Below are 12,739 nucleotides of genomic sequence, written 5' to 3'. Positions count from 1 at the left end.
CCAGACTAAAACGATGAAGGGAATTGCTTTGTGTGTTTTCCTGACTGCAACAGCGTTTGCAAGTCCAGGGGTAAGATATAAAATAGATTGATATCTAAAGCATCTCGGTCGAACTTTAACCAAATAAGTATCCATTGTTTGTGAATCTTTACACAAACTAAACTACACTAAACATGGTTGTTTTAAAAGAAGAATATTTCGTTTTGATCCAGGTGGATCTCAGTTTATCTACAGACGAACTGCAACGTTACTTTGGCGTGAACAGTCATGAGAAGGGTATGTGTAGCAGACTGTGTTATTGCCTTCTAGTGCCCTTGCAGCTCGGGATACAAGCCGTTTAACTTATTGAACAACCAAATCTTCATCTATAACTATTGCATGAACAGTCAGTTCAAACCAATTCAAACCAATTCAACCAAATTAATATTTAATAGATCCCAAAAATTGTAATTCAAATGCTAGCAAACCGTCTCAAGTTACTGACAAGTCTAGGTTAAGTTATTCCCTGCAGTTTAGCCATGTAAAAATTACTATGTTGCCGCAGTATATTCAGTCTTGGTACTTTTTCACAGTGCTCCGTGATGAGCATTACCTAACACCAATGAAACAAATGGTACCAAGCGACTACCACACACCAGTGGCAATGGCGGCCCAAACAATCGCGTGTGATTAACTTTATTAAAAATGTCAACTTGCAAAGCTTTAATCATCATCCAATACTGAGAAACTCGTATTCATTCTTTTGAAATTGTTTCTCTTTTTTCCACTGAAACTTTAGCCCCTGAGTACGAGATTGTGTATCCTGAATTTCTAACCACTGATAGCAAGCGTAATGTCGGTCGTAGTGCAATCGCCACCTCATCGTTGGAGCTCCAAATTGGTGCGTTTGGGCAGACATTGGAATTGACATTAGACCAAGATGGCAGCTTCATCAGACCAGGTCTCGTGGCTGAATACATAAGTGAGGAAGGGACCATCACTGTACCCGTCCGATCTGACTGTCTGTACACCGGGAAAGTCAAAGGAGAATCTACGTCACTCGCATCTGTTAGCGCGTGTGGCGGTATGGTAAGTAAAGGTTTTATTACGGATGGGTCCTGTCAAGTAATTCTGATTCAGTATCTCGACATTTTAAAACAATTATGGCACCCGCTATCTTCTTTTGTACAGTCCAATTTCACATTTTGCGTTCTAACACAAAGGCAACACAACAGTAGTATAGATGGAGGAACGCACACCTCATTTCCGGTAGGGCAAGCGATATTGCGCTTAGAAGGCTGGGTATGCCGACCATGGCGGAAGTGGACTAATGCAATAAGGGCGAGCCACGCAGTGTCGAGGGGTTTGGCCCATGGCAGTGTTCAGGAGGCCTGAAAGGCCGATACGTGGGGGTAGGGGGTAAACATGATGCATGGTTCCTCGTGTACGTTCTCACAACATGTATTTAATAACACACAACCTTTTAAATTTAACAATGCTTTCTTTGAAAACCGTTTGTTTACAGAATTCTTTCACAGAAGTCTGAATTTTTATATAGGTCTAAGTAACTCCCCAATTCACCGCAAACCACCCGCTCCGAGCCCGGATCGGTTATGCGTGTGTATTAATACCGCTTACTCTTGTCCAATGAACTAAGTCCTCGATGAGTCAATTGGTTCTATCAACAAACTAATGATCGGTATATAATGAACAGTCCGTTCCTCATTTTCACCTCCTGGTCCTTATAATTAACATTCACAGTTGCTCAGCAGAAGCCATTAGACCTTTATCGTGGTGCGGCCATCTTGATTTTTCCCCATTCAAATAAATGTTACCAAACCGGGGTTGGAAGGGGAAATAGTCTGGTTCCTTTTCGCATGAATATTAGACCCTATAGTTAATGTTGTTGGATACAGAGAACATGACCAAGATGGTGACCGGCATGATAAAGGTCTATGGTCGTAGTAGACGAAGTCACTATTCAGAGGCCAATATTAGTAATTTTTAAGGCCTAAGCCCCTGTGAATTAATAGCAAGATAATTGGGCCGAATATCATCATTCGTTTGTGTATACCTTCGTTTCCTCAGATTGCGATGATTAATCACGCCGATGGACCAACATTCATCGAACCACTTGATGAAGAACATGCCATCAAAAGAGACGTAGGGCGTGGTCTTCCACATATCGCTTACAAACGAATGCCGGACACAGGCGCTTCATGCCCTGTCACAGGAGGTAAGAAACAAACCAAGACTACGGTACAATGGAAAGAAACAAAAGCTTTGTCAAGTAATCTGATTGAGATCTTTCTCACATTAATATTCTAAATAATGCCCGACTCTTCAAAATGGGGTTGCTATTACAAATTTGTTAAACTTAATTTGTTAAGCAGAAAATACCGCCTAACAAATCTCTCTCCTAGGCAAAAATGGTAAACTAAAAAGGTATAAACTACCTTTTTCTTTTCTTTGTCATCAGTTCAAGTGAGCCATTCATATTTTACGAATATTTTGTTTTCAGCTGATTTTTTACTCGATGATGATGATGACGACAAGACTAACGGCATCAATACAAAGTCAACCAGATATCTGGAACTTGGTGTCATCGGCGATGCTGAGTTGTATTCAATTCGAGGCGGAAATACCGCCAATTGTCTGACGGCACTTTTCAATGCAGTAAGTGATTTTTCTCACTTTATGTTGGTTGAACAAAGACAAGTTGACTATAGCGGGACTTGCACCTGTGACCACCGTAATAAGAGACTGACCCTCAAATCTACGACTCTTCATCGACACCATAGAGGAAGAGTCATGTACATGGCTAGTGTATAGTGATGTCGTCCACTTTGTTTAGAAAGTGTTTTTTTTTCCCAGTAGGATTTCGTATATTACGGGGTTGCAACTTTCCATGTCTTTTGTGTGTGTTTATTGTGATTCAATTACAATAGTTGAGATGTAATAGTTGAGATGTTTACATATCAACCCGTAATCAGACCATGGAGGAAGGAAGAGAAGGTAGTATGAACGGCCCGCCAAACCGCAGAGTGACAAAAGAAAACCCGGGAAATGGTTCCTGTCTGACCAGTGGAAAAAGATAGGAGACCTCCTGCAGGACGGCCGAATAGTGAGCCGCCATTAAATATCTTTGTACAGAAGGCTAGGTACCGCCCCTCTGCACTGTTGCCTTCGTGTAAAGTTGAATCATTGGAGACAAGAATTGCGAATAATTATACACTTCTTCATTACCGTTTGTAGTGTTTACATGAAAAAATCATAGCATATTTTCACATTTTTTGAGACTTGCGGGCACTAGCGGTGGTTCAAAATTTGGGTATGAGCACACGAGGGTGTTTGGTATTCAATTGTGTTTTTCGTTTTGGTGGCCACTAGTCGGCACAAATTTTATCAGGTCTCAAAAAAGTTGTTTTTCTGTATTATATCCATACGACATACGAAACCATAGTTGAGCGAAGAACGGTGAACCAAGTGCGCACGCGCAAACTCACATACGCCAGGTCGCCCATTGTCTGTATAAGGTATGTGGGTAATTACGAGGTGTCGTTAAACGACCGCGGTACCACGGGTTCGACTTTTGAAGTCCCTTAGTTCGGCCTCCTTCTCTTCCTTCCTCCATGATCAGACACTCAGTTGATAAACAGGTTGCTTTGAATGGTGTACCGGTAATAACATGCCGTGATTCAAGTCATTAAAAGGTAACTTCTATTTTACTTTTCGCTTTGATAATCATAATACATTTTGTCGGTATCAACAGGCAAAGAACGTGTTGCAACTTAATTCACTGGATGCATCCAATACCATGGTACCCAAGCTGGTGAATCTGAAAGTCTTTACGGATAGTCAGGTAATCCAACTGTTCATCACCACGTAATTCGTAAAAGGCAAGGAAAAAAAACAAACTACTGGTTTATGTTTCAAGTGGAAACCAATGAACTGGTTGCCAATCAATCATTGCCTTAAAGACACTGGACAACTACTATTGTTAACTGTCAAAGACCTGTCTTCACAGTTGGTGTATCTCAAAACGTTAATATAACTGTTTATGTTTTGTTATTATTCTGGATATAGTCTGGTTTGGTGACCTGTCCAAATCCAAGCAACTGCTTGAAAACTGCAGCTGCTTGGCAAAGTGCCAACAACCCGTCGTCATCCTCAGCAGATCACTGGGATAACGCAGCTATCATAACAGGGTAAGCATTTGGAAGGTAAATTTGTTGTAATTCTTTTTAATTCATTCATTTTGGTTTGTACCCATACAGGCCTACACCGATGTCTGTTAGCACTGTCTCAGTACTTACTACAGAGTAATGTGAAAACAAACCACAGGCATATCTGTTGGGATTCGAACCCACGACTCTTGCAACTCTAGAACAGTGCCCGTTTATTTATTTGTTTTAAATATATTTCTTAGAAGGAATTAACTGTGGCCTTGTCCCCATTTTTTATTACAAAAATGTAAAAATTTACGTACATAATTCTTGCCTGTCCTTAATATTGGCTTAATATTGGATTGGTCAGATCAAATGATTTTAACCTAGAAGCGTGTTTTTAGCAAAATAAGGGCGCTGTGAAACGTGATGACTTCAAATATAATTTGTATACTCTGCTGACCAACACCCGAGGCTAAACAAGTTCCGACCGATAAGCCATTTAGAGATATGGTGGATACCGATCACTGCAAGGTTTAAGTAAATCTGTCAATACACACCCAAACCACACATTGCACTCATATTATATAGTAGCCACCATTATCTCAAAAACGCAATAGAGTTGCCCTGGTCACCACCTTCTACCCCAAAACTACCTAAACTTTCCTCAATCCTCAATAACACCCATGTTATATATATCCTTCACTTCTCGAACAGGTTACACTCAGCAATCCCTGAGGTCCCCAATGGTTGCACCCCCCCCCCCCCGCCCCCCGTAAAACCAGGGTGACATCCTAGTCAATATGCAACTAATTGCTCTCTAATTCTAAACACTTCATGTTTCCCAGAATAAGGTAATATTGTGTAACAATCACTTCTTATACACAACAGCATTGTCACAATTCCCTTTCCTGGCCATATACCTGAACCTAAAATTGAGGCTCATAAATATTTCTTCATTTCCAGTTTCTATATTGGAAGCCAGTCATCAAGGTTAATTCAACTTCTGTTCGATTAGTCCCCAATACCCGTGTGTTTTCCCCTTACGAATTTCGTTTTAAATATTAATTGAAATTCACCCATAACTTGACAAACAAATATGATGGATTTCAATGCCTCGTGTGATTTCGTTCGTTCACTTAAAGCCATTGGACCCTTTCCGTACAGAAAAAAAAAAGTTCACAGATTTACAAATAACTTACAGGGTTTACAGAACGTAGTGGTGAAAGACCTCCCTTGAAATATGAATCCATGAAATGCTTTACTTTTTGATAAAACAGGAAAACAATATCAATTCTCGTTAGCGAGCATTACGGATTTATTTTAAACACATGTCACGACACGGCGAAACGCGCGGATACACGGGTGGGTTTTCCCGTTATTTTCTCCAGACTCCGATGACCGATTGAGCCTAAATTTTCACAGGTTTGTTATTTGATATAGAAGTTGTGATACACGAAGTGTGGGCCTTGGACAATAGTGTTTACCGAAAGGGTCCAATGGCTTTATTCAGCTTCAGAATTGCAAATGTGATTATAAATAAACTCATATAAATGAACTAACATGCTTTTGAGATAACAGGCAGTCAGTCAGACGGGCACTGTGGAACAAAAAGCTAGCACATTGTGTGCGTTGTTTGATTTAGCATCCCTGGGTCGACCCCGGCCGACTCTGCCCCCGGTACGTTCGGATACTGAGCGTTGACGTCATTCCAGGGGCTCACCCGGGTCAGGTCCAAATGCCCTGCTTGTGGAGAGGGTCACTTTGGGGCTGGCCCCAGGCACATGACGTCACCACGAGAGGGTGACTGATCGTTCGATAAGCTCTAGTCTGGGGCTCACCCGAGTGAGCACTGCGGGGTCGCCAGTGGGGGAAGCTAATCGAACGCAACTATTAAAGTCACCTGGAAGTGGTATTTTTTAAAATAAAGCTTTTGTCACTAAAATATGTGTTTTTATGAGAGGAATGTGAATAAAAAGATAATTAAGGTTTAAAAATCATAGTTTTGATTGTATTTACAAATTTACGAGTAGGCCCCGACCCGAGAGGGCGCTGTTCGTGACGTATTTCAAGGCGCGATATTTGGAGAGAAAATTTGTAGTCGGGCCCCCGTACATTACGTCTGGGAACATGGCACATCAAAACAAATTTAGACAGGGTTTTACACACATACGTACATTGAAACTTGAACATGTTGAACGCCTAGTGGTTTTTACAAAAGCTATTGCTGCTATTTTTATTTAACTATGCGACTTTTTAGTGACCAAATTGGTTGTAAGATGTGGGTTACGTATTATTATAGAAATACGGCCACGGAGCAGACTGCACGCACGCACTATGGCTGCTGTATAATGGGCGGACGGTCACATAGGACCTGCACGCACGGTGAATCGCATGCGGTACCAACCAAAAATCGTGTCACTTGGCAAAAGCTAAAAACATACCCTCAAAGTTCAAACTTACCCAAATTTTTTCACGTTTAGCAAATGCTCCTCTGAGTTCGTCACGTCTTTCAGATACCTTCTTCGACCTTCCACTAGCTAGAAAAATTGTTGGGACGGCGTCGTGTTTAAGAATGGCTCTTCTCGTCATGTCAAATGAGTTGTGTATCCCGGATTCGAAGCACGACGGCTCTAAGTGTTCGCTGCAGCGCTGAAAAAGACGTCGGACCGGACCACTTTGCTCTAGTTAATCGGACTTTCGCAGCCCACAACCGCCTATACTTGGGATCCGCAGGAAACAGATGAAGACTGACCCATCTTTAGTTGTTTTGCTGCATCCAGCAGCAGTACACCTGGTTGGCATTGCCGGAAAAATGCCAGAAAAAAACCTTTTTCGCAGCGTACAAACTCACGTCTTAGAATTACATGTACTTTTGCACGTGTGTTTATCTACGCATCGAGGGGGGTCTATGTTTGATCGAGGCAAAGTCTTCCTTTTCCTACGTCACAAAAGGGGTAGGCGGAGTCAACCCCCCAAGCGCTTAATTATTTTTTTAAACATATAAATCGTGACAAACAATTACTCAAAAAATTGTTTTATTGTTAATAAACATATACTCTTATGTTTAAAAGAAAAAAAATCCTATTTCCAGGTGCCTTTAAGGGTGGAAAACATGAATCCCTTTTTCACAATTTGTAATGTACCCTGACAGATATGACCTCGACGGATCAACGCTTGGAATAGCATATGTAGGTTCATGTGGCGGCTACTATTCGGCATCGGTCACCTCCATGCGCACTCTGGCTGCTACCGACGTGCTAGCCCATGAGATTGGGCATAAGTAAGTATAACCAGAGAGGGAAAAACAAAATCTACAGAAGGAGTTCTTTACACTGGACTAGACTAGACAAGTCAGGTCTCGTGCTAATCGAGACCATTTTTTATTTACGGCTATAGAAACAGTAGCTCTGATGATTTTTTTTAAAGCCATTGGACCCTTTCGGTACAGAAAAAAAAAAAAAGTTCACAAATTTACAAATAATTTTCAGGGTTTACAGAAGGTAATGGTGAAAGACTTCTCTTGAAATATTAGTCCATGAAATGCTTTACTTTTTGAGAAAACGGTAAAACAATATAAATTCTCGTTAACGAGAATTACGGATTTGTTATAAACACATGTCATGACAGGAGTGGGTTTTCCCGTTATTTTCTCCCGACTCCGATGTCCGACTGAGCCTAAATTTCCACAGGATTGTTATTTTATATATAAGTTGTGACACACGAAGTGTGGGACTTGGACAATACTGTTTACCGAAAGTGTATAATGGCTTTAACGTGCGCTTTCGAAATCAAGCATCTGAAAGCACATAACTTCATGACTGTGACCAGGTGTTTTTTCTTTCATTATTATCTCGCAACTTCGACGACCAACTGAGCTCAATTTTTCACAGGTTTGTTATTTTATGCATATGTTGAGATACACCAAGTGAGAAGACTGGTATTTGACAATAACCAATAGTGTCCAGGGTCTTTAAAAGGGTTGTGACTTTATATTTTAGATTGAAACATTAAACCACAAGGGAAACTGACGGGGTCATAAGTTTCAAATGATTTGGAGTTGAAAAAAGAAGTTTTGTGTGATACCAAAGATCACTGGGAAACATCTGACAAACCTAACCCAATCCCTTTCAATCAAAGTGTTAGTTAAATAATTTTTTAAGTGCCCGCTCGAATATACAAAGTAGATTCTGTGATAGTTAAGCTTTTTTACTCTTTCTTTCATTCCCTTAGTTTAAACATGCGACACGATAGTGACGGAAATGGTTGTTCATCCAGTGGATACGTTATGGGAGCTTACGTTAATGACCACCGTGATGAACCAAGCTGGTCAACGTGCAGTAAGAGCTACTACGACAGCTTCGTTGGGTAAGTAAGGCAGTATTGTTTAGGCAGAATACAAAGAATGTGATTGTCAACGCTGGTTATCATTAAAAAATAAATTAACTGCTCATGTTCAATAGGAGACTTTTGGGACACTAGGTGGCAGCAGACTTACCAGGTAAGTATTGTGCACATGCGCATTGCTACCTGAACAATTACAATATGTACCTGTGTATGCTGCAACTAAGCTTTTTAACGCCTCGCACTAATTTCGTAGTTCTGCTGTCCCCACCATTATGACTTCGCGTGCTAACAAGGGGATGAAAAATAGCGCATTGGCAGAAGTATGTTTTCTAAAAGAGAGTCACACTGCTGGTATGAATATTGTTTTGATGAGAAATGTTTATCCCCCCCCCTCCATTTCGTAGGAGTCAAACTTGCTACAACGATTCTTGATTCACCTGGCGGGAAGGCTACAGTCAGCGAGCATCATTGCAAGGGCTACTGTATAAAACCATGAGTTGCAGTCGATTTGATGTGAATGAAAAAAACACTTAAGGTCATCATTGTTTAATAATAGTGTTTTAAAGTTGTGCATGGTTTGTGTTTAATTTAGATGGTTATTATGTTTTAATCGGTGTGGTGGAAGATTATGTCCGCAATGCGGCGAATCGCGTGAAAATTTCGTCCGATAGCTCCCTCTTTTGGCTGATGATTGTCATGATCTATACGCAGCTGGGACTGGTCTCCTGTTTAAGGACAGATTATTGGTTTTATACAGAACCGGTGATATCATTGGATACAGCGTACACGTATTACAGTACATGAACATCAATATAATTATGATTTTATGTAAACGTGTGTACGTAAAATTTGGCTGCAAATAAATGCGAGATCTATGGTACTATCAACCCGTCGGACCTGACCGTCAACATGGCTGACGTCGGCGCGAGTCCACCCTCTGACGTAATTCACGAGCCTCGAAGTGTGACGTCAGCTATTTAGGCTTAACGCAGCATTGATGTTAACCTGATGAGCATCTGACGTTACACATTGAGGCTCGTGAATTAAGCAAGAGCCTACACACTCCTGAATTCCATGATCACTTTTTGACCTCGCATTCTTTTCACAATAATTCGCAATCAAATCCTACGTCAAAGTAATATAAATCAAATGAACGAGTGTTGCATGCAGACGACCGAAAGTGCATGCAGACATTACCTCAGACCAATCAAAACACCGATATAGAAAGCTGATACGTCACTGCACGTTTATCCAATGAGATCATTGTATCCGCTGACATCACTGGTTATGTAAAACCAATACAGGTCTTCATTCTCGCAGATGAAAGACACGATACCAGTTTTCATTGATTTCCACCGTTCTACAACATCAGTCGTTTTTACAAACAGCTTCCCACGATCAACCATTGAAACAACAGCCAATGCCACTTTTGTTTACCATTAGTACGGACAATAAAGTTTTACATATTTGTACATAATTGTGATTTGATTTTGGTAAAAGGGAAATAATAAAGTTGTAAGTGGAAATAAGAATGGTTTGATTGTGTGTTCTTGTTTGGTTATCTAAGTTCAATAACTTTTCGCGAGCATTGTTCCACTTTAAGACAGTACACATTATTCAAGTGCCTCCTCCGAAATTTAATCAACAATCGCTCACAACAGACCATCAATGTTCTGTCCATTTTTTCAACAACTTATGAATCAGGATTTTCAACATTGATTCAATGTATAACTGTTTTAAATATACATATTGATTCAATGTAAAAACAAAAAAAAACACCCATTGACTATATAGCGGGACTTAAACCTCCAACCTCTTGCCGGATTAACTGTAAAAAGTGCTGGGTATACAGAGATCACGTGAAAGTTTATGATATAACCCGGGAAGCGACAGCCTGGAGAACACCTTAGCGATAATTGTACGGGCAATCTCAGTCATAAAAATTACACTATCAGAACTGCCAAATTTTAAATGACCTTTCAAGTCAAGTCAGTTCGGAGAACCATATTTTGAGCTTCCTTACATCATGCACAACCAGAGAAGCGAAGACCTGCAGTAATACCTTGATATCCTTTGTCAATGTCAACTTCTATGCGATTATCAATGCTGACATTAATTACCTTTTAGCCTACAGCCAAGGACCTCTTTTGAAATATTCTCCCAATCATTGTGTTATTTTTTTGGCAAGACATAAACGGTTTTTATTGTCAAAGACCAGTATCCTCTAGTTGGTGTATGGTCTTTCCCAACATATATGCATAACAAAACAAAATCTGTGGAAATTTGGTCTCAATGTTAATTGGTCATCGAAATTGCTAGAGAGAAATTAAAGAAAAAACACCATTGTTGCATAAATATGTCAGCTTTCAGATGCATACAAAAAACACTACAAGATTTCACGCCTTAGGCCTTTTAATATTTTGAGTGATAGATGATACACAAAAGCTACGTTTACTTCAGAGGAAGCCGTTTCTCACAATGGTTTTACGATCAACAGCTTTCCATTGCTCGTTACAATTAGTTTTTACGCTAACAACTATTTTGAGTAGTTAAAAATAGTGTAATTCTTTAGACAAGAAAAAAATAAAAAATTAAGACACTGAGTCAGAGTGAATGTCATACCTCATTTTCTTGAATAATTGCCGGAAACAAAATACAACCATAGTCTGAGCATTATTGAGATCGTGCAAAAATGTGTACAATCTATGGGCCCAATTTCGTAAAGCTTGTTGTATGCCCAAGTTTCTAAGCACAGAAAACTCTTGCTTAACAGAAACAGGTCAGCCTGGTGCGACTGATGCCCTGCTCAAATGTGTTTTACTTAGCAAATGCATTAGTAGTTTTTGCTATTGCTCTTTTGTAATTGGGCGCAGCTTCTAAGCACAACAATTTGCTTAACATTTAACTGTCTTCGTTGATAAAAACAGGATAACCAACCAACTTTCCATTTGTTGCATAATTTTTGTTACTGGTATTCAGCTGTTGTTTGCTTATCCTGAAAATCACGTGGCAATTTGGTTGCTAATCCCTTTTATCTACCAAGGCAATTCATGCTAAGCAAGTTGTTGTGCTTAGTTTGATTGGATGCATGCCTGGGTATTACCAAAATACCAAGTCACTCTCCTTGATACCCTTTGTGAGTGGTAGATTGGCCGGTATCTGGCATTATTCACGTGCCTCGAAGTGTGACGACAGATGGCTTGAAGCACTTTAGTCTTGGTCCAAGACGCCACTATCTCATACTCGTGATATTTCATACTCGTTATAACCCGACAGAGGGCGCGCTTTTCTTCCCGAATTCATCGCGGTTTGACGACTGGCTGTAGTGACTTCGTGGAAGCTAAATCGAACCATGGATAGTGACGCCCTCTGTTGTTGGAATTGATCCATTTCGGTGCGTTGTGCGAATTGATCCATTTCGGTACGAACTTTACGAAGGTCTTGGAACCAAGACTAGAAGCACTTCGGCCTTCGTAAGCTCATCATACTTACCGATAACCTTGATACATTCGTACTTAAACTTGGCATTTTAGTTTGTTCAAACTTTAATTTCTTATTTAACAACACCGGGCACTCTCATGCACATGTAATTATCAGATCTGCCAATTGCTTTTGATATCGTAAATTGGTTTTAAAATAGTACAACCTACAAGTCAAGTCATTGTGCACATTAAAGGAACACGTTGCCTTGGATCGGACGAGTTGGTCTATAAAAAGCGTTTGAAACCGTTTGTTATGAAATGTATATGGTTAGAAAGATGTTTTAGAAGTAGAATATAATGATCCACACAAGTATCATTTAAAATTGCACGTTTTTTTGTTACATCGCAAACTATCGGCCATATGGATAATGCTTTGGCATTCACACTGTACAAGCCAATTTCAAATGCCAAGTTCTTTGATAAGCCCGGTTCATACTTCCTGCGAATGCGAACCGATACGAATGTTGACGTCACAAATTAATTCGCAACTTTGCTCAACTCACTTGCGAATATATCGCTGCGAAAGAAGGGTTGTGACGTCACATTCACGTCAAATTCTCGCCGCATAGGAAGTTTCAACCGGGCTTCACTCGTGAAAATAATATGATTATACTTAATTCTTAGCTAAGGCCAAGTTCTTTCGTGAGGGGACGAGCATACCAGGTGTTTGGCATGTTTTACATTCAGATTTGTGGAATTGCAGGTTTTCGTGTTATTCAAGTCACTTTTATTCCGGTTTTATTTCAGTTTTTGTTCAGTTTTCCT

General features: G+C 40.1%; 1 protein-coding gene across 1 annotated transcript; it reads left to right on the top strand.

Annotated features, from left to right (window-relative positions):
* On the top strand, positions 1–9,987 carry LOC139941918 (zinc metalloproteinase-disintegrin-like atrase-A). Its single transcript, XM_071938562.1, has 10 exons — positions 1–70; positions 213–276; positions 779–1,068; positions 2,068–2,215; positions 2,501–2,655; positions 3,752–3,841; positions 4,066–4,187; positions 7,300–7,428; positions 8,379–8,513; positions 8,897–9,987. The coding sequence occupies exons 1-10, from the start codon at positions 14–16 to the stop codon at positions 8,922–8,924; spliced, it is 1,218 nt and encodes a 405-aa protein (XP_071794663.1). The 5' UTR covers positions 1–13; the 3' UTR covers positions 8,925–9,987.
* The last annotated feature ends 2,752 nt before the right edge of the window (positions 9,988–12,739 follow it).

Source organism: Asterias amurensis, chromosome 9 (assembly GCF_032118995.1).
Source record: "Asterias amurensis chromosome 9, ASM3211899v1".
Classification (NCBI taxonomy): Eukaryota; Metazoa; Echinodermata; class Asteroidea; order Forcipulatida; family Asteriidae; genus Asterias; species Asterias amurensis.
Note: the sequence above shows the minus strand (reverse complement) of the source record. Positions and strands in the feature narration are given on the sequence as shown.

Bases quoted from the DNA above. Each gene is read 5' to 3' on its own strand.
- LOC139941918 (XM_071938562.1), top strand. From the start codon at position 14: ATGAAGGGAATTGCTTTGTGTGTTTTCCTGACTGCAACAGCGTTTGCA. The intron at 1,069-2,067 runs GTAAGTAAAGGT...TCGTTTCCTCAG, and splicing joins TTAGCGCGTGTGGCGGTATG to ATTGCGATGATTAATCACGC. The intron at 2,216-2,500 runs GTAAGAAACAAA...TTTTGTTTTCAG, and splicing joins TTCATGCCCTGTCACAGGAG to CTGATTTTTTACTCGATGAT.